The sequence below is a fragment of the Bos indicus x Bos taurus genome, chromosome 3, assembly GCF_003369695.1.
Source record: "Bos indicus x Bos taurus breed Angus x Brahman F1 hybrid chromosome 3, Bos_hybrid_MaternalHap_v2.0, whole genome shotgun sequence".
NCBI lineage: Eukaryota > Metazoa > Chordata > Mammalia > Artiodactyla > Bovidae > Bos > Bos indicus x Bos taurus.
Window position 1 is genome coordinate 117,236,984 of NC_040078.1, and position 22,383 is coordinate 117,259,366.

The 22,383-nt window shown below is 49.4% G+C and overlaps 1 protein-coding gene across 49 annotated transcripts in view; it reads left to right on the forward strand.

Moving 5' to 3' along the window:
• Positions 1-22,383, forward strand: part of LRRFIP1 (LRR binding FLII interacting protein 1) — a 161,687-nt gene that overhangs the window by 59,645 nt on the left and 79,659 nt on the right. For 3 of the 49 annotated variants that reach the window (XM_027538066.1, XM_027538049.1, XM_027538052.1), the window contains exon 1: positions 8,797-9,043. The exons of 39 other annotated variants lie outside the window; for them this stretch is intronic. In XM_027538066.1, the coding sequence (XP_027393867.1) occupies positions 8,978-9,043 (66 nt within the window). In that variant the 5' untranslated portion in view covers positions 8,797-8,977. Of the gene's footprint in view, positions 1-8,760; positions 9,044-22,383 lie in introns of those variants that run through there. 7 more of the 49 variants (XM_027538065.1, XM_027538060.1, XM_027538014.1 and 4 more) reach the window with 5 other exon arrangements.

Genomic DNA, 22,383 nt, shown 5'->3' on the forward strand with positions numbered 1-22,383 from the left:
CAGCCTTCTGAATAGTGGTTTCCAGAAGGCACCTCTGTTATGCGTTTCTCTACCCACCCATCGTCTGTGTTGACTAAGTGTTCTTGTATTATGACGATGATGATCTGGCTGTTCTGGGTCTAAGTCGCAGCATGCAAGCTTGTCAATCTTGGTCGAGCTTGCAGGATCTAGTTCCCTGACCAGGGATCAGACCTGGCCCCCTACATCGGCAGTGTGGAGCCCTACCCACTGGACCACCAGGGAAGTCCCCCTACGTCGGCAGTGTGGAGCCCTACCCACTGGACCACCGGGGAAGTCCTGGTGTTGGCTTGTTCTTATCACTCCTCCTATTCATGAAATGTGGGGATCCCCAGATTCCTTCCTTCAGACTAGTTTCTGTTATATGCATGCCACCATTTTTCTCATCACCTTAAACCAGTTTATACTTCTGGTGCCAAAGCGCCTGTTGGACACCTCCAATAAGGCTTTCTGCCCCTGCTTCTAGTTCAGTCCAACCAAAACTCGAACTCATCACCTTGCTTAGAAAATCCAAAGGGATTTTAAACATACATATTAAATAAAAAAGAAGTCTGGTGAATTGCTGGGTGCTAGGTAGCCATGCAGAAAAAAACATTCCTAAAGTCATGCCACTTTTAGAAGAGAGTTTCTATTCTCCGTGGCTACAAAAATATAAAATACATAAGATAAATAAGAGTTGATGAGAAGCTATCGAAGTCCCTCGTTTTCGTGGGAGAATCACCTGTGCATCTGTCGTTTATGAACTGCCCTCTGTCCCCCGAGGTGAGCACATGCACCCATCCCTGAAGGGCCCACTCAGTCCTGGGCGACAGTGAGGACCACGCAGGCAGCCATGAGGCTGAAGGATGTGGTCGTAGGACACCGGCCCAGGGTGGGTGCTTAATGAGCAGGAGCTGTTTGTGTGCTAGAAACAAGCTCCCTCGCTTTCCAGTCACTTGCCTCCAATACTTGTGTCCACCGGAGGCTGTCAGGATCTTGGCTCGAGGGTCAAGTCCACTGTGGCCTGAGCTGGGCCAGCTGACTGGGAGGTGAACGGCATGCAGGGTCTGACTCCCTCACCTGATGCTCCTACCAGTGCCCTGGTCTTACCAGGAGAGCCGGCTACACCCTTGACCTTGATCTGGCTACATTATTTTGTCGGTACCCATGGAGCGGGAGATGGGGCTACTGGTCCAGACTGAGCCCAGGGAGGCGGCCTGTCTGCTGACTGTCTGTCCCAGTGAGCATCCCTGGCTGGCCCGGGCAGGGAGCACCTCTGTGTCAGACAGTGTACTGGACACTGAGGGCTTGGACTTGGGTTAAAAGCCGGGCTCCACTCTTCCAACGATCATCTGTGTGGACACGCGACACAACCTTTGTGGCCTCAGTGTGTGTACAGGCAGACCTCTACTTTACTGCACTTCAAAGATACTGTGGTTTTTTTGTTTGTTTGTTTGTTTAACAAATAGAAGGTTTATGGCAACCCTGTATTTAAGAAATATGTTTCATTAGGTTATCGCTGCCATACATAGTGATTCCTCTGGTGGACTTGGGCAAAGTAAATTAAAACCCTTCTAAAAAGTATTCACTATGCTTCATGCCATTAAGAACATTTGTAATGCATTGGAAGAGCTCAGAATATCAACACTGACAGAAGTCTGGAAGAAGTTAATTCCAGCCTTCATGGGTGACTTTGAGAGCTCAAGACTTCAGTGGAGGAAGTAACTTCAGATGTGGTGGAAACAACAGGAGAACTAGAATTAGAAGTGGAGCCTGAAGGTGAGCCTGAATTGCTGCGATCTCATGACTAAATGACATTCGCTGGCTCATCGGACATGAGTTTGAGCAAACTTTGGGAGATGGTGAAGGACAGGGAAGCTCTGCGTGCTGCCGTCCATGGGGCTGCAAAGAGTCAGACATGGCTTAGCAACTGAACAATAAAACATGTGGACAAGCAATGCTAATGGTTTCTTGAGATGTAATCTACTCCTGTGAAGATTTGTTGACATGTCAACAAAGGATTTGGAATATTCCATAAACTTAGTTGCTAAATGATAAAGAGAGTTTGAGAGGAGGGACTCCAATTTTGAAAGAAGTGCTACTGTCCACAAAAATGCTATCAAACAGCATTGCATGCTACAGAGAACTCCTTTGTGAAAGGCAGGATCAATCACTGTGGCAAACTTCATTGTCATCTTATTTTAAGAAATTGCCACAGCAGTTCTTAGCCTTCAGCAACCTCAACACAGAGGCAAGGCCGTCCTCCAGTGAAAAGATTATGACTTGCCAAAGTTTCAGATGATGGTTGGGGCTTCCCTAGTGGCTCAGTGGTAAAGAATCTGTCTGCGATGCAGGAGACTAGGGTTCAACCCCTCTAGGTCGGGAAGATCCCCTGGAGGAGGGCATGGCCCACTCTAGTATTCTTGCCTGGAGAATCCCATGGACGCAGGGGCCTGACAGGCTACAGTCCATGGGTCACAAAGAGTCAGACATGCCTGAGGGACTGAGCACACACACACATGATGATTAGCGTTTCTTTAGCAATAAAGTATTTTTAAATGAAGGGCCTCTTGAAGATAAGAGAGGGGAGTGAAAAAGCTGGCTTAAAACTCAACATTCAAAAAACTAAGATCATGGCATCCAGCCCTGTCACTTCATGGCAAATAGATGGGGACACAATGGAAACAGTGACAGATTTTATTTTCTTGGGCTCTAAAATCACTGCAGATGGTGACTGCAGCCATGAAATTAAAAGATGTTAAAAAAATAAATAAATAAATAATAAAAAAAAATAAAAAAAGATGTTTATTCCTTGGAAGAAAAGCTATGACAAACCTAGACAGCTTATTAAAAAAATAGAGACATCACTTTGCTGACAGAAGTCCATATAGTCAAAATTATGGTTTTTCCAGTAGTCGTGTATGGACGTGAGAGTTGGATCACAAAGAAAGCTGAGCACTGAAGAACTGATGCTTCTGAACTGTGGTGTTGGAGAAGACTCTTGAGAGTCCCTTGGACTGCAAGGAGATCCAACCAGAACATCTTAAAGGAAGCCAGTCCTGAATATTCATTGGAAGGACTGATGTTGAAGCTGAAGCTCCAATACTTTGGCCACCTGATGGGAAGAGCTAACTTATTGGAAAAGTCCCTGATGCTGGGAAAGATTGAAGGCAGGAGGAAAGGGGGATGACGGAGGAGGAGGTGGTTGGATGGTATCACCGATTCAATGGACATGAGTTTGAGCAAACTCCAGGAGATAGTGAAGGACAGGGAAGCCTGGCGTGCTGCAGTCCATGGGGTCGCAAAGAGTCAGACATCACTGAGTGACTGAACAATAATGACAACTTTAAAATTAAGGTGTATACATTATTTTTTAGACATAATGCTCTTGCATGCTTAATAGACTACTGCTGCTGCTGCTAAGTCGTGTCAGTCGTGTCCGACTCTGTGCGACCCCATAGACCGCAGCCCACCAGGCTCCGCCGTCCCTGGGATTCTTCAGGCAAGAACACTGGAGTGGGTTGCCATTTCCATCTCCAATGCATGAAAGTGAAAAGTGAAAGTGAAGTTGCTCAGTCATGTCTGACTCTTCTCGGGTCCCCATGGACTGTAGCCTACCAGGCTCCTCCACCCATGGGATTTTCCAGGCAAGAGTACTGGAGTGGGGTGCCATTGCCTCCTCTGAATAGACTACAGTGTAGTGCAAACATCTTTTTTTATCCGCTAGGATGCAAAAACTTCATGTGACTCTCTTTATTATGACACTCACTGTATTGCAGTGGTCTGGAACCAAGCCCACAGTATTTCTAAGGCATGCATGTGTAAAATGCTTTGTAAACTGAAAGACGTGGTGCACATCTGGGTAATCGCTTCATGAACCAGCTTTACTACATGGAGTGTTCTTTTATTTTAGTCAAAGGGATCCATGGGAAGTTATAACATACATGTAAGCTCACTGTTTGTAGAAGTAATATAGAAATGTTTACTCTCCTGAAACCAATGACTGGTGATTCATGTTTATGAAAAACAGCTGTGATGGCTATGATTTGGAAAAATGGTTTTGTGCGAGCTATCTGAAGAGCAGGACGGCCAAGGACCACCCTGCTTTCCCCTCCCGGCCCTTTGCCTTGTCCTGCAAACCTGGAAGCGTTTGTCTTGGTTGCTGTAGCTTTCAGAACCAAACCACAGAAGCAGGCGATGCTGGTGAACCTAGCAACGGCTCAACACCATGGAGACCAGTAAACGAGTTAGGGTGTGGCCCCAAAGTGGTTGAATGTTGTGGCGTTTGCTGGTGAGCTATGAAGGCTGATGTTCCCAGAACAAAATTAGATCATTCTACTTACCTGTTTGTCCTTATTAGGCATCCTTTAAGAAGTTAAGTTCCTGCACGTAATCTTGAATGTTGGAGAACTGCTTTTGAGATCTGGGACATTACACTTTTGGGGGGAGGGCTCCAAGCAGCATAAGCATGGTGGCTTTTAGGAATGCCCGGGACAACCGGAGCTTTCACAAAACCTGAGGCCCCTCTCAGGACAGAGTCCCTGGGTGCCTGTAGGTGAGTGGCTGCCCGCAGCTTGGAAGGAGTGAAAGTAGCCAGCCTGCTGGAAGTGGGGATCTTGACCGAAAGAAGGGAAAACGGAGCCTGTGTCACTGACCTCACAGCTCTGCATATAAAGACCCTAGGCCCACACTGGAGCAGTCAGGATGCATGGCCTCCCTCTTCCTGACCCCTCCCCAGTCCCCCCTCCCCATTTTGCGGCTCAGATCTTTCAAAGGTGCCCTGGGTTTCTTCTGCCAGCCTCCCTGAGGATGGAAACTGGGGGCTTCTTGTCTGATTTTCTTCTTACCTGACACTCTTAGGTGACTCTGGTTTTGTCTTCCCCAATCTAAAGGATTTAGGTTACTCTGCCTAGTGGAGGAGGGAATGGTAACCCACTGCAGTATTCTCACCAGGAACATCCCATGGACAGAGGAGCCTGGCGGGCTGCAGTACGTAGGGTCGCAGAATCGGCCATGGCTGAGCTGTGGCCCTAGTGACCTAACACACACCCCTGGTGACCTAACGCTGTGAGCACAGGGGTAAAAATGTAGTGCACGTCCGTGGTTTCTCTTCTACAAAATGTCACTTTCTTTGACTTCTGTGTGGACTTTCCCAGCACCAAGTATGTAGGCGACACTCAGTAGTCATCCTCACAAGTGTCCATGGTGAGTTTAAAACACAAGAGCGGGGTGAGTACTGCTGAGAGAGGGCCCCAGGGGGGCCCCTTTTCATCGGAGGGCTGCTTATATCAAAATAAAGGCAACTAGACCCTCGACACTGTGTTCTGGGGCCCCGGCGTCTAAATAACAGAGAAGTGTGAATTCTGCAGCACTTAAAATGCAGACTGACATTTGCCCTACAGCTGGGACCGGTCTGAGCTGTCCCCCCAGGGTGGCTGGCTGGGACACATGTCAGAATGTCCTGGCCTCTCATCTACAAGGATGTTGGTACAGCTGCTGTGGCTACTGGGTGGAGTCAGAAATCTCTTGTGCCTTTACTATTATTATCTTACTGTTGGTGTTGTTTGTTCCTGGGACTAAAATTAATCAGCCAGTTGCTTCTTCTGAGACAGTGTCCTGCCACCTGGGGCTTCTGCAGCTGGGCCCTCCCATAGCTTCTGTGGGGGCTGTGGGTTTGTTGTCTTCTCTGGGGCTACTCACCATCTTTCCCGGTTCTCAGCCATGTTAACCTGTTGTTGCCCAGCTTTCCTCCTGCTGCAGAGCAAGGCAGGTAGGCCCGGGTGCCTTGTGGGGGGTTTCTGGAGGCAAGGGGAAGGTAGGAGGCCAAGAGGCAGCCAGGCGGCTCCACCGACTGTGCTCAGGGGGGCCTCCCCTTCACCCTGGGCACTTTCATTATAACTGGCAGGTTTCAGATGAAACTCGAGACACAGGGGCTAAGTAACTTGCTCACAGTCCTACAGCCAGTGACAGGGCCAAGAACTGAGCCAGAGGGTTTAACTCCAGGGCCCACTTCCCTATGCGGTTTTCATAAAGCTGACAACTAGCAACTGGAAGGCCACCCGGGAGGTGGTGGGGAGGGGGTGCCCGTGTCTACAAGCATTGCCCTGAGACCTGCAAGACAAATGAAGCCTTCTCCCTGGCCCTGGCTCAGGGAGATGTGGTCACAGGGTTCCAGGTGGCAAGTAGCTCTAGAATCTGCTGATCTACATCAGAATATTCCAACTGATCAGATCAGATCAGTCGCTCAGTTGTGTCCGACTCTTTGCGACCCCATGAATCCCAGCATGCCAGGCCTCCCTGTCCATCACCAACTCCCAGAGTTCACTCAGACTCACGTCCATCGAGTCAGTGATGCCATCCAGCCATCTCATCCTCTGTCGGCCCCTTCTCCTCTTGACCCCAATCCCTCCCAGCATCAGAGTCTTTTCCAATGAGTCAACTCCTCGCATGAGGTGGCCAAAGTACTGGAGTTTCAGCTTTAGCATCATTCCTTCCAAAGAAATCCCAGGGCTGATCTCCTTCAGAATGGACTGGTTGGATCTCCTTGCAGTCCAAGGGACTCTCAAGAGTCTTCTCCAACACCACAGTTCAAAAGCATCAATTCTTCAGTGCTCAGCCTTCTTCACAGTCCAACTCTCACATCCCTACATGACCACAGGAAAAACCATAGCCTTGACTAGACGAACCTTTGTTGGCAAAGTAACGTCTCTGCTTTTGAATATGCTATCTAGGTTGGTCATAACTTTCCTTCCAAGGAGTAAGCATCTTTTAATTTCATGGCTACAGTCACCATCTGCAGTGATTTTGGAGCCCAGAAAAATAAAGTCTGACACTGTTTCCACTGTTTCTCCATCTATTTCCCATGAAGTGATGGGACCGGATGCCATGATGTTCGTTTTCTGAATGTTGAGCTTTAAGCCAACTTTTTCACTCTCCACTTTCACTTCCAACTGAAGGCTCCCAGAAGGCGATTTTATTAACAGGTTATCCTTCTCATCTGTGGAGCTGTTACTCAAATTATCTTTGCTTTCCACCAGAGATTCCCCAAATCCCATAGGTATTTACATAAAATAACTTAAAATTTTCTCCAACGTGTTTAATCAAGAACTGTTAACACATTAACGGATTTTAAAAGCGTTATAGTAAGAAGACAAGGTATTAAAGGTACGCATTTCAGTCTTTCTGAAAGTTATTCTTGCGAACCTGACAGTCCTGTGCATTAAAGCTTAGCTGCCGTGTTCACTTTCATCAAAGCTGACACCTGCTGTTTCTCCCGCGGTGGCCACTCTGGGTCTTTACTCGGCCTTGCTTTTCTGCTGCCCCTACTCCCTCCTAGGTTAGAACCCCCGGGCCCCCCAGAACCTCCTCTGTCCACCCCGCCCCGTCCTCCACACACATACATACACCCTTCCTTCCAGAGCCCCCTCCCCTGAAGCCAGAGTGGGAAGGTGAGCGCACACAGTCCGCCGCGCTGACACTTTACTGAGAGCTAGGTTAGGGTGGCGGAGATCGGGAGACGGGGCGACGGTAGCATTTAAGTGCGCATTGGTGGTCTCAAGACGCTTGCTGGAGCCGCCTTTGCAGACACCTCGGCCCAGCCTTCCTGTTGGAAGTTTTCATTTTGAGGTGGGGAGGTGGTCTTTCTGAGAAGGGCTTCCGAACACGTGCCCTCAGGGCGAGGTCAACAGAGGCCGGGGCCGCCTGGATGCGGCGTAGGAGCAGGGGGCGCCGCGGGCGCGGGGCATGGCCGGGACAGGCTGGCATTCCCATAAAAATCTGCGTCCTTCCTTCCCGTCGCTCCCGCCCCGGCCTGGCGAGGTGGGGACACGTTTCCATGATTTGCTTGTAGGACTTTTAAAGAACGAGTCACGCGTGTTCTGGGGCTGGAGGAGGCGCGTGCGGAGCCGCGGGGGCCCCATCCCGCCGCGGACACTCCCCTCCGCGCGGCCCCAGCCTCGCACGACCTCCCGCAGGACCCTGGACGGTGCGGCCAACCCCCCCGCCCCCACCAACCCCGGCGCTGAGACCCCGGATCCGCGCCGAACATTATTCTTCTGCCGCGGCTTGTTGAGCGGGAGCCGGGCGGGGGGGCGCACTCGGCCACCGGATGCTTGTTCTCACCCCGGCGGGCAGCGCATTCTGCTCGCCCTAGAAGGCGGCCCTTTCTCCGGGGGACGCGTTAACGGGGTACCCCGGCCAGCAGACGCTGCGGAGCTCGGGCGAGGCTGTCGTGTCCGTAGAAGCTCAACTTGGCTTGAATTTGGGGCCGCAGCCCAGCACCGACGGCGCGGGGGCGGCGGGCGGGGGCACAGGCGGGGCCTGGAGAGACTGTCAGCTCTGCCCCCAGAGGACGCCGCCCCCATTACCCCGCCCCCGGAGGACCCCGCCCCAGGGCCCCGCCCCCGGAGGGCTCCGCCCCCGTGCAGAACCCGCCCCCTTACCGACCCCTCCCCAAGGGGAGCCAGGCCCCGTGCGCACCTCCCCGCTCCCGCATCTTCCAAAACTCCTCAGTTCGCCCTCCCTCCGCGGGTGGTGGGTGACCAGGGCCGGCCGGGGGTTTTCTCCTCGGGTGGGGACCGAAGGGGGCTGCCGGTGATTAATGACCGCGCCGGGGGGCGCGGCGTGGGGGCGGAGCGCGCCCGGTGGACCCGGAGGGCGGCGAGGGCGGAGCGCAGGGGCGGAGCTCGCGGGGGGGGCGGCCCGTCTCCTCGGCTCCCCGCACCGCCCCCCGCCCCGGCCCGCGGGCCCCGGCCACCTGCGCCCCGCCCCTGCGGCCGCGCCCGAGCCCCGGAACCGCGGAGGCGCGCTCCGCCCGGGCGAGGGCGAGGTTGCCGTCCCGACGCGCGGGTAGTCTCAGGCAACGCGATCCCGCTGTTCTCGGCATGCGGCTGCGCTGAGAGCCCGCCCGCGGATCCCGGGAGCCAGACGTCCACTGAGGATCTCTGCTGGCTGTGTGAGAAGGTGGTCTTCAGCCGGCAGGATGACCAACCCTGCGGCCGCGCAGAACCAGGAGATAGACTGCCTGAGCCCAGAAGCTCAGAGACTGGTAAGAGGACAACACATCTCCGAAACGTTTGGTTCTGACTGCGAATGTGTGGACCTTGTGGATGTGCTGGGACCGGCCGAGGGCGGGCGCCACCTTCCACCGCAGCCATCTGTGCCTGGTGAGGTGTGGGTGGGCCCCGCCTGGCCGGGGACCCCCTTAAGCGAAAGTCCGTCCCCACGCGAGGATGTGCGGCGGGGCGGGGGTAGGGAGTTCTCGGTTCAGTTCGCGGTTTCGTTTGTGCTGCCCGCCTTGCACCCCGAAAACACGTTTCCCGGGACGGCGTTCCTCGCCACCGCGGAAAAGAACTCGGTCTAGTCCGCTCAGGCCGCATTGTCGGGCTCTGCCCAGTTGGGTGTTTCGTCCGCGGATCCAGCCGAAATCTGAGACCTGCGCGTGGTCTATAGAGTTTCACTCACAACTGCTGGTTTGGTGTTTTACAAAACAGAGCACCTGGGCACTGGTGCCCAGGGGCGGTGCCTTCAGCCTGAGGCTGGCACCCCCAGCGGCTGGGTGGTTTGCAGTGTTTATCCTTCTCTGGGCCTTAGAGCCTTCTCTAGTCCCCGAGATTCCAGTTCCCAAATCCTCCTTGGCTGGTCTCCTGGGGTCTCTCCGTCTGGTGGGGATCTTTCATCTGTGGGATTTTGCAGTTATTCAGCTCAACACCCAGTATTGGGACTATGGATGTGAGGCATTAAGAGTCCAGCAGGGGATGAAGTGGGGAAGGTTTGTAATTACCTATTTTCGTGTGGCTTGTGGCTGATCATGAATGGGAATATTTAAAAGTGAAAGGGTGCAATTTGGAAAAGACATACATTATTAAGTTAATACTGTAGAGAGAGAGAGACCCTAGATTTTCACTTTATTGGGCCTTTGTGGAACCTTAATCGAAGTGTAAGCCCCCAATAATCACTCCTTCACCAGGCAGGAATTAACCCCCTACTGAGTGTTTCTGGAAGGTTCAAGATGAATAAGACTGCTCTGCCCTCAGCTTCCTGGTCAACCCCAGAAAGAAGTGTAGAAATAGATTCTGATGAACACACACTTGAAAATCACATTCCTTCCTGAGGACTGTCAGGTGGGTATTATTTTTAATGTCCACATTCGGTGTGCTCCTCTGGCCTTAGATTCCAGCCTTGAACCAGATCCTTGGAGCTGGTTCCTACCCCTTGGCCTAATTGGGAACCTGCAGAGAGAGCCTTGCGTCAGCATCAGGGAAGGGCCCTTGGAAGAAAGAAGGATGGGAATGCTCTGAGAAAGGCCGGTGCTTCCAGGAGCCGCCTAGGCAAGCCATAGATGGCAAGAACAGACTGATGTTAGTCCTGGGCAAGATTCGAGCTCAGAGGAATGAACTGCTGGGCACGGAGAAGAACAGAGTGACTGTGGGGAGCAGGATTTGAGGCAGGAGTAGAAACAGCACCTCTTGTTCAACGGCACTCGATGCGGCGTCTCTTTAAGCCTTAACTTACCTCGGGATCGGGTCTGGTGGAGATGTGTGCCTCACAGACATGCTGCTGGGAGCCGGAGCCAGGAGAGACTAGAACAGCTGCTCGTTGAGAAGGTGCCCACCCCCTCCTGCCCACGATTCCAGGATCTAGTATAGTCAGAAAACTAAGGCTGTTTCTCTTTTTTGTAAGTTGTGAGCAGAATTCATTTGGCAGTGACGGGAGGCTATTTGTGTCCCCTCCCAAGTCTCATCGTATTGTGGGGTCCTGTGCCAAGTTCTCCAGGTCCCATTTATTTGGCTGATGGGAGGTTATTTTCAGTCTTTATTCTTCTTAGTGTGAATGCGCATACATTTCTCTGCAGCCCCGTTAAGGTACTTGATTAAGGACTGTTACTCTGAGTCTTTAGAGAACATACAGTGTATGCCTCTTATTACCCTTCTAAAACCCAAAAATGCTGAATTCTGAAACATCCTTGGTCCCAGGGGTTTTCAGTAATCAGTTGTGAACTTGTTAGAGTTTTTGTTTGTTTGGGAGAGGGCTTGTTAAGGAGGGGTTTGTTTGTTTTTAGTAAAAAAACAGCAAAAAAAAATTTTTTTTTTAAGCAGAACATGGGGAACAGAAGTAAAACTCAGTCCTTGTTTTATGACATTAGTGGTTGAAAGGAAACAAGTGAGGTGGGGTGGGGTGGGGTGGGGGTGGGGTGTTGGGTGGGCCATGTCCGAAGGACTTACCCAGCGGCCACCCTGGGCATTAGTATTCTAGCCAGAGAAGGGTGGGCATTTCAGACTGGTTTGTGCCGGCTTGTGTTCAGCACTAAGTGACCCTGTGTCCCAGGAACAGTGGTCCCCAGTGGAGGAGGAGGAGGGCCGGGGCCCCATGGGTGTGAGGCCAGGGCTGGGATTGGCAGGAGGACATGGATTTGTCTAGCTCCACCTCAAAGCAAAAAGCAGGATCCGAGCAGGAAGTCCAGGCTCCTTGCAGGACTGGACGGTGTGGAAACCGTGTTTCCTTAACTTGGGCAGCTTCCCCGTGTGCACGCTGGTTGTGTCAGTTGGCTTTTTCCCACGAACTGAGCAGCAAAGGGTCCTCACAAACACCCAGCCCCATCCTGAGAGAGGCTGTCGGGGGAACGTGGACCCCCCAAGTCTCCTCGCATCGTAGGTGCCTGTGCCCGGGTCCACTGGCCCTGGCGAGTAGAAACACGCAGCGCTCGGGTGCCTGGCCCTGCTAGGCTCAGCCTGAGACTGGGTGTTGGAACCCTGGTTTGTGTTAGGTGCGTCATTGCCCCAAGCTCTTAAGATATAAAAGCAGTAAGTTAGGTCTTTTCTCTTAGTAGTAAAAGTGTCCCACTAGGGCAAAGATGGAGACTCAATTTCCCCTTTTCTTTAAGAATTAGTTTCTGTTCAGCCTGAACTTATGTCAACGGAGCGGAAGCCTCATTTGCACCCTTTTTTTTTTCTTCAGATCCTGCAGTCTACACTGCCGCTTACACTGAGCACAGGAAATTGCGTTATTTATAGCGGCTCAAGTGTTTTCAGACAAAGTTGATCCGAGTATTACCTGATTAACAGTGAGGTTCTTATCTAGTTTCTACAGAATTACAAGGTCGCATGTTGGTGTGATGTTTGCTCCTCAAAAGGCAATGTTCAGGAGGAAATTCTTATCCTTGAAAAATCAGGCTGTGTGACTCAGCAAAGGAAATGTTTATGACTGGTTGATTACTCATATGCCAGTGTTTCCAGAATATCTGATCATACTTAAAAGTTTTGACCTCGGAGCCCCACTGGCCATAGGGTTCAGGTTACTAACCTGTTAGAGCAGGAAGGCTGCTATATCTCACTGTATGTTAGACATGGGTCAGAGAGAGAGGAATTTTTGTTACTTCACTGCTTTTACTCTGGGGCACCCCAGTTTTAGTGCACGCACACTCACGTGTGTGTGTGTGTGTGTGTGTGTGTGTTTTAAAGCAGGTTATTTCCATATTTTCATGGATTGGATTTACCAGAACTTTTACGGTTCAGACTATCTAGAAAAAGTAAATGAACTTCTAATTTAAACAAAGCACTGTCTTGACTACATCCAAGATTCAGTGATTCAGAATTCCTGTGCATTTAATGGTGGACCACTACTTAAATCCCCTTTCTGAGACTGATGTTTTTGTTTAGGGAAGGGCGGGAGTTTCAAGTGGTTTTCTCCTTCAGGCTATAAGCTGACACCTTTAAAACCTGTGTAAATACTTTGGTTTGGACTCTGAAGGAGGGCTACTTTGTAGTTTAAATTACTATAAAGATTTACTTTTCCTTTTAACTAAAATGTTTCATTTATATGTTTGTGTCCTAGAGCTTACCAGAGCAACATGGTTTCTGATCCTCAGGTCTGTTTTATCTCTGGCCGGTGGGGGTGGAATTCTCGCGGCGGGGAGAGAAACAGGAGTGGGCTTTTGGTGTGGGTGGGCTATCTCCCCAGCACACTTACTCCTGGTGGGTGTTTCAGCATGCTCGTCTTCTCCCTTGTCTTGTAAGCTTCCTCTGAGCTGAGTTCACGCTGCTGGGACAGAGACAGTGTGTAGGTAGACACAGTTGGTAGCGTTTCCCAAACCCCTGCTGTGTCAGCGATCTTCAGGGTTTCCTGTAGAAATCTTCCCTTGCCCTGGCGTATCTCAGGGGCAGTTAGGTTATCTCCACTTACACATAAAGAGAAGATGAGCTCAGAAGGTTCAGGGGACTTTCCCAAGACTGCACAGCCACAGGCCGCGGGGCCCGTTGGGCCCCAGGCAGGATGGCTCAGAGCTGATGATGGTCACTGCCACCCCTGTCCAGCCTGCTCAGGCAAGGTCTGGTGAGGCGGCTGGAGAGCATTCTTGCTGTTGTCAGCCTGTCTTCTGAGCCCTGGGCCGTCAGCCCCAGGCTCGGGCCGAAGGACGTCTTTCTGCTAAGGCAGCTTCTCAGGACACACGTCTTTGCAACTGAAGTCTTGATTTGATTAACATTTCCTTTCTATTTCTGGTAGTTTTTCAGACAAAAGAACACTCAATGGGCTATTTTTTCTAAATAAGAACATGAATAGAAACCACATAGCTGCCAGAATTTTTATTTTTCTGTAGTTCATACCGTACCCACGTTTTAGCTGTCACTTGGGTCAGCCCGCAGCGGGAACTGCTGGGTACCAGCCTCATTCCCATGTGTTGTAAAGCTCCTCCCCACCATCCCAACAGACGAGCCTGCTGAGGATGTTTGAGGGCTCCTGGCCCTTTCCTGGCTGGTTCCAGGAGGATCACCTGGGCAGAGGAAAGGGTGTCAGTAGCTGTGTGCTGCCTGCGTGGGAAAGCATGGGGCTACTGGAGCATCAAGTCTTTTTTTTGAGAAGGAACAATGTCAGTGTTTTGTGTCATCTCAAAGGGGTGGGGGGTGGGGCGGCTTCCCAGATGGCTCATTGGTAAAGAATCCGCCTGCAGTGCAGGAGAGACAGGTTCGATCTCTGGGTCGGGAAGATCTCCTGGAGAAGGACATGGCAACCCACTCTAGTATTCTTGCTTGGAGAATCCCATGGACAGAGGAGCCTGGGCTGGAGTCCATGGAGGGTCACAAAGAGTCAAATACAGCTTAGTGACTGAACAGCGAGAAAAGTATGCGGTTTACAAGGAAGAACCTGAGCGGAGCAGGTGAAGCGAAGGCCACAGAGACCAGATGGATTGCCCGGAGGGAACCTGTCACAGGGAGCGCTGCTCATGTGAGGCCAGGCTGCTCCCACCTGTCACTTGTCAGTCACACATGAGGTTATTTGCGACTATTGCTTGCTTGTAGCTCCAATATGCTGAGACCCTGAAGGAAGTATGAACATCCCTCATCTCAGAAAAACATTTAAGATGTATTAACAGCAAGAGGAGAACTTTTTGCACGGAAAATACTGTGCCCTGTTTTTTGTTTTTTTTTTTTAGTTTTTATTCATTCGGTTTTATTTTTGGCTGTGCCGGGCCTTCATTGCTGCACACAGCCTTTCTCTAGTTGCAGCGAGCGGCGGCTGCTCTCTGTTGCGGTGCACAGGCTTCTCATTTCGGTGGCTTCTCTCGTTGCAGAGCACGGGCTCTAGGTGCTCGTGCCTCGGTCATGCGGCCTCTGGGCTCAGCAGGTGCGGTTTTCAGACTCTGGAACACAGGCTCGGTGGTTGTGGCACCGGGCTTAGTTTCTCCGTGGCATTTGGGATCTTCCTAGACCAGGGATCGAACCCGTGTCTCCTGCACTGGAGGGCGGATTCTTTACCACTGAGCCACCAGGGAAGCCCTAAGTATGCGCTGTTTTTGTTCATCAGCTTGAGTGCGGGTCACTGCTAAGCTGAAGATCGTTTTGTGAAGTTTCAATAGGTAATTGCTATTAGTCTGCTCTCTGTTAAGTAACATGAACACTTTTGTTCGTGATGAAAATGTTTGTTCTTTTGGTGTGTTTCTCTGAGAAGAAAAGTCAGGAGATTTCCAGTAGCAAAACGGGGAAAGAGAACTCTGTGGACAGTCTCAGTGTAACAGATAATTCACCCCTTTGTAGACCAAACATTTCAGAGGCAAAGCAAGCTCCTAGAGACCACGTCACCGGGTTTCCAAAGTGACGTGATTTGTCTAAGTTGTCATAATGGGCGAGTGGCAGAGCCAGCACTCACAGCTTGGTCTTGAGACCCCTCTCAGGACAGTCTCAGTCTTTGGAAACCCTGGACCCTGCTGAGAACACCACCACCAGGAGAGGTGGTTTCTACGCCTGGTCCCCCGAGACCAGAGGATGCGGCGCCAGAACTCGACCTCTGGGCACAGACACGGGTGGCCTTGTGAGGTCAAGGCTTCTTTGAAGGCTGCTGTTTTATTATAAAATTCCTTGATCATTTTATAGTCCATAACTCATCTGATTTGGTTTTGATGGAAACATAGTGTTTTAAATAACCAATTAAACTTTAGCCTGATTAGTCCTTAACTGTATGTCCTCCATATCATCAAGTGAAGTTGATAACTTGTTTATTTTGCGGCTTCAGCACTGGCCCCCAGACCTGTGCCCTGAACCTGTGGTCAGGCTGTTTCAACAAGCGTGGACATGCAATAGAGGGGTTCAGCGTCCCCATTGCACCCCAGAGTTTTAAAAAAGTGGTTCCCAGTCATGTCAGACCCAATGTCCCTTTTTATAACAGGTTTTTAATATCCTTGTTACTAAACCAGAAATGAAATTCCTAGGTGGTAGAAGCTACCTTCACACATAATTTCAAGTCAATATAATGTTTGCACCATAACATTAAAAAGAAATCAAATGAAAGTAAAGTGCAGGAATAGAATGTGAATATTGTGAATAACTCTTGGGAAGGTTCTGAACAAAGCCGTGTATAATCTTTCCTGATTTCCATGCAGATTGCATTCCTGGAATATTCGATGTATGTTGAAACTACCCATAACATTTTGAATTTACATGTGAGTCGAGATCAGTTTGTAGGTCTGAAAGTTATGAATGTGGTTTTTAGATCTGGTGGGAAAATTCCTCATTGTACAGGCCTGCCCGAGGACAGGATGGTTGGCATGCCATGCCCTGCCCCCAAATGCCATCAGTCTCTGCTCCAATCACTGTGACTTCCCAACACCTGCCCCCTCCCCCCAGCATTTCCTAAATGCCCTCTGAGAGCTGGCACATGCTCCCTGACAGCGTCATCCCAAAGTGCCTTTTCCTCCCTGGCGATCATACAGTTGTGGCTGGAAAGGCAGGCCCCTTCGTGGAGGGACTTACCATGATTGAGGGGGTTGGAAAGATGAAATTTTGAGACTGGAGTCCAATCCCCATGGCAGCTGAGGGGTGCAGGGAGGGCAGTGGACACACATACAGAGACCCGGGTGCCCACTGATTCTGGGCTGCCAGCCGGATGTTCCCTCTCCTGTTCCTGCCTGTGCGGGAGAACACATGGCCCCATCTACTTGGTTACTTTGACTAGCACGCTATTTTTAGAATCTACTGCATATGAGGAGTTGGGGGTCTATGTAGAAAACAAAAGTTGGTGGCTATTGTCAGTTCCTGTAGCCAAGTCAACTCAGCAAAATAATAAAGATCAGAGTGTACATAAATAAAATAGAGATTAAAAAATCAGAAAAGATCAATGAAACCAAGACCTAGTGTTTTGAAAGGATGAGGAAAATCAGCAAACCTCTAGGCAGGCTCCCCAAGGAAGAAAAGGGAGAGGACCTAAATCGAAGAAGAAATGAAAGAGTAGAAATAACAACTGAGACCCCAGAAATACAAAGAATCATGGTTATAAATACTATGGATGGCCGTGTGCCAATAAATTGGACAACCTAGGAGAAATGGGCATGTTTCTAGAAACACAGCCTGCCAAAACTCAGTCAGGATGAAACAACTAATTTGAACAGACTGATCACTAGAAGTTAAATAGAATCTGAAATTTAGGGAGGAAAAAAAAAAAGAACCTCCCTGCACACAGAAGTCTGGGACTAGACAACTTCACTCGGGAATTCTACCAAACATACAAGGAAGAACTTATATGTATCCTTCTTAAACCATTCCAAAAACTGAAGAAGGGGGCACACTCCCAGACTCATCCTGTGAAGCCACCAACACCCCGATGCCAAAACCAGACACAGACACTACAAAAAAACGAAAGGTACAGGCCAGTGTTGCTGTGAATGTAGATGCAAAATATTAGCAAAGCACATACAACACTGCATAGAAAGGGTCATGCACACAGTCCCGCGGGATTCATTCCAGGGCCACAAGGACGGTTCCACATCAGCAAATCGATCAACGTGATATACCGCATCAACAGAAGGAAAGATGGAGACCACGTGATCACTTCAGTAGACGTGGAAAAAGCATTTGACAAAATCCAGCCTTTGTTTATGGTAAAAACTCTCACCAGAATGGTTATAGAGGGAACATATCTCAATGTAATAAAAGCCATTTATGATAAACCCACATTCAACATAATATTCAATGGTAAAAAGCTGAAAGCCTTCCTGCTAAATTCAGGAATAAGACACAGTTGCCCCTCTCATTACTTCTATGCAGCATAATATTGGAAGTTCTAGTCATAGCAATCAGACGAGAAAAAAAATACAGAACTTACCTGGTGGTTCAATGGTTAAGAATCTGCCTTCCAATGCACAGGACATGGATTTGATCCCTGATCGGGGAACAAAGGTCCTACATACCACTCAGCAGCTAAGCCCATGCGTCACAACTGGAGAGCCCGTGCACTCTGGAGCCTGTGCGCCGCAACTAGAGAGCACAAAGAACGCACAGGCCAGCGAGGACCCAGCACAACCAAACTAAAAGTAGATGAATAAGAAATACAAGGCATCTAAACTGGAAGAGAAGAGGCAAGCTGCTACTGTTTGTACATAACATGATGCCCTATACAGAGAACCGTGAAGTCGCCACGTAAAGCCTATTAGCACTAATACATGAATTCAGCAAGACAGCAGGATACAGGGTTAGAAACCTGAACCTGTTGCATTTCTTTAATAAGAAAATATCAGGAAAATAACCTTTAAAAAAAAAATCCTGTTTAAAATCACATCAAAAAAAAAAAAACAAAAAACCTAGGATGAAACTTAACCGTGGTGGTAAAAGAGCTGTATGCTAAAAATTATTAAATGTTGATTAAGGAAATTGAAGAAATCCACAGGATCACTAAGTGTCAGACACAAGTGAGCAACTGAACTGACTGAACTGAAGGAAATTGAAGATAATTCAAAGAAATGGAAAGATATCCCATGCTTTTGCTGACAAAGGTCCATATAGTCAAAGCTATGGTTTTTCCAGTAGTCACGTAGGGATGTGAGAGTTGAACCATAAAGAAGGCTGAGTGCTGAAAAATTGATGCTTTCCAACTGTGGTGTTGGAGAAGACTCTTGAGAGTCCCTTGGATGGCAAGGAGATCAGTCCTGAATATTCATTGGAAGGACTGATGCTGAAGCTGAAGCTCTAGTACTTTGGCCACCTGGTGCGAAGAGCTGACCCACTGGAAAAGACCCTGATGCTGGGAAAGATTGAAGGCAAAAGGAGAAGGGGACGGCAGAGGATGAGGTGGTTGGATGGCATCACCGACTCGATGGACATGAGTTTGAGCAAGCTCCGGGAGACAGTGAAGACCTGCAGTCCATGGGATTGCACGGAGTCGGGCGCGTCTTAGCAGCTGAACAACGACGTAGATCACCAGAACGGAGAGCCCAGAAATAAACCCACAAACCTCTGGTCCAACTTCAGCAAAGGAGGCGAGAATGTAAAACGGCAAAGCGGTGTCTACAGGTGGTGCTGTGAAACTGGACCACTGCATGTAAATCAGTGAAATTAGCACACTCCCTCACACCATATAAAGCATAAACTCAAAATAGTCTAAAGACCTAAGTAAAAGACATGACGCCATAAAACCCCTAGAAGAGAACATAGGCAGAACATTCTCTGACATAAGTTATAGCAATATTTCCTTAGATCAGTCTCCCAAAGCAAAAGAAATAAAAGCAAAAATAAAATGGGACCTAATTAAATTCAAAAACTTTTGTATAGCAAACAAGACTATAAACAAAAGGAAAAGACTGGGAGAAAATATTTGCAAAGGATCTGACCAGCAAACAGTTAATATCCAAAATGTACACACAGCTTCTACATACAACTCAATCTCAATAAAACAAACAACCCAATCAAAACATAGACAAGACCTAAATAGACATTCTCCAAAGGAGACATACAGATGGCCAGCAGGCAGATGGAAAGATGTTCAGCATTACTAATTATTGGAGAAATGCAAATTAAAAGCCCAGTCGGGTATCACCTCCCACCAGTCAGAATGGCCATCATTAAAATGTCTACAAATAATAAATGCTGAATAGGGTGTGGAGAAAAGGAAACCCTCCTACACTGTTGGTAGGAAGGTAAATTGATGCAGCCACTGTGGAAAGCCATGTGGAGGTGCCTTTAAAAGCTGAAAATAGAGTTGCCATGTGAGCCAGCAATCCCACTCCTAGACATATCCACTTATGTGTGGAATCTAAAGAATACAAAAGAATTTGTACGCAAAACAGAAACAGACTCACAGACCTCAAGACGAACTTATGTTACCAAAGGGAAAGGCAGGGAGGCAGCACAAATGAGGAGCTAGGGACTAACAGATCCAAAGTACCGTGGATAAGATAGACACACACCAAGGCTATACTCTACAGCACAGGGAATTGTATTCAATATCTTGTAGTAACCTGTTAATATAATAGCATAGAGTGTGAAAAATAGCTGAATCACTTTGCTGTATGCCGGAAACTGACACAATCAATTCTACAAAAATTTTTTTTATAAAGGCAGGTCAGGGAAGGGCTTCTGTGTTAGAGCCTCATGGTGTCCCTGCACGGAGTGCAGCGTTGTAAGTCCCTTCAGCCTGGGGCCCTGTGTGTGCTCCGGTGAGTCTGCGAACTTGGTCATCTGTTCTTTCCTCATTCCAGGGACCAGTCACATGTGGATGGACGGAGGGCCCCTGCTTCTTTCTAAACAAAACCGGTTCTTTGTCCCACTTCAGGCTTCAACCCCTTGGTACTCCTCTTACATTAAAGTGTGCGTGCGCTTTAGTCCTTTAACTTTTCCCAAGAGGTGATAAATACCGTGGTAACATGTCCTGTGGCTGGAAGAAAACTCTCCCATCACAGAGCTTTGGGGTCACTGATCCACATGTCAGCCAAGAGCATAAGTCTCCTGGGCTCTGCGGGGCGGGGTGGGAGCTGCTTCCAGCAGCGACACCCCTTTCCAGGCCCCGGGGCTTCTCTGCGGAGAGGGAGGAGATGACAAAGCTGCCAAGCTCATTTCCCAAGACTCACACCAGAGTTATGGCTCATAAATCCCTGCCCCTTTCCATGTAGAATTCTGGAGCCCCAGGAGAATCTAAGAACAGAGGAGGAGCTTTTTCTGTGACATGGGATAAGGGATGTGGGGATATAGAATTCCACACTTTGCTTGAATCCCAGCAAAGCTTTGGAGCTCGGAAGAAAGTGTGCAGAGTCAGGACTCTGGACTTCATGTGGGGCTTTTCAGAAAAATATTGAGTCTGCCTCCAGGCACCTCTGTCCTCTCCAAGCAGGCAGGACTTGGGTTCCACCGGCGTTTACCACATTTCTGTTTTTTAAAGACGTGGGGTTGAATTGGTAGCAGCCACAAAAGGATACAAAGAGTATTAGAGCTCTTAGAGCCCCCCAGACGCCACTGAAATTGGGGTGCAGGGTACTGGGGTGGTGTGTGGTCACTCCACCCTTGGGCAGAGTCTCCCCTTCCTGCTTACGAAACCCCCACCACAGACAGGAGGTGGGGGGAGGAAGGAAGCTGTGCTGGGGCCGGGCTAAGAGGCAGGGCACACCTCGCCACTTTCTCCTCCTGCCCTGGTGAATCACTTCTGCTTTAGTTTTGCTCAGTCCCCAGGCCAGGCTGGGCTGTCCCTGAGTTCCCTGAAGAGAGGAGCAGCTGAGGTCCTTGGAGCAGTCCGAGCAGGGGGCCTGTCGGGGTCCCTGATAGAACAGGGGTGCGTCTGACTGTTTATCCACTGACTCCGGTGTTTCATCCTGGTAGAACCCACTTTTGCTCTGTGGTCTGATCTAGAACCAGAGCCCATCGAGCCCTTGGCATAGAGACCCGTCACCAAAGTAACTCCTGCTTTTGCTGGTGACATCTTCACATAGCTCGCCAGCCTTTCTCTGGCCCTGTCTGGGTCTGCGCCTGCCTCAAGGGCATTTCAGACAGAGAAGCACTGAAACCACTGGGTGTCATTTCTGGGGCTCCAAAGAGCTCAGGTACCATAGACCTTTCTGTTTCAGTGCAGAAAGAATTCAGTGAGAGAAAAAGTTATAGGTAAGAAGTGATTTGTTATTTGGTAGAAACCAATGCAATACTGTAAAGTTACTAACCTTCAATTAAAAAAAAAAAAGAAGTGATTTATTAGAATAGGATGCTTGTGAGGCTTACGAGCGGGCAGGCAAGGTGGTACCACATGACTTAATGAAAACTTACTGGGCTACAGTTTTATAATCAAACAAAAAGTGGGAAAAGGAGACCATCTTTGTCTTTTTTGAGCAGATGTCGCGCCTCCCTTATCAGCTTCTCCTCCAGGTTGAGCAGAGGAGTTTTCTGGTCCTACTTGGTCAAACCAGGTTCACAAATTATTGTTTTTTAATGTGTGTGCAGAGAGCATGTCCTGCGTGCATGTGTGCTAAGTCACTTCAGTCGTGTCCGACTGTGGGACCCTATGGACTGTAGCCCTCCAGGCTCCTCAGTCCATGGGCTTCTCCAGGCAAAAATACTGGAGTGTGTTGCCATGCCCTCCTCCAGGGGATCTTCCCAACCAGGGATCAAACCCAGGTTTCCCACATTGCAGGCAGATTCTGTACCATCTGAGCCACCAGGGAAGCCCAAGAATACTGGAGTGGGTAGCCTATCCCTTCTCCAGGGGATCTTCCCAACCCAGGGGTTGAAAGCACATCTCTTGCATCTCCTGCACTGGCAGGCGTGTTCTTTACCACCTGTGAAGCCTGAGCATACCCTAGGGATCATCAGCTTGCTGAGCTCACTGGGCAGGATGTGGGTCTCATGCCAACATTGTTTCATTGTTTGGGCACATGTCTCAGGCTTCTGCTGGGTGATTTTGTTGTTAGGCAAGCCTGCTTGGTTTTGCAGTTAAGCAAACCTGCTTTTCTGAGTAATCATTAACTTACAAGGGTCTCCCATAGTTTTTCTACTTACAGTCCCCTAGTGAAATTAACTGCTTAATCACCTACTTTGTCCCTTTAATCTGACCGTATCAGCAATACTTTGGCTGTCTGTCTCTCCAGCCAGCCCGTGTGCTCTTGTGGCTGGGTTGCTGGCCGGAGGTCTCCGAACCTCCATCCCAGAC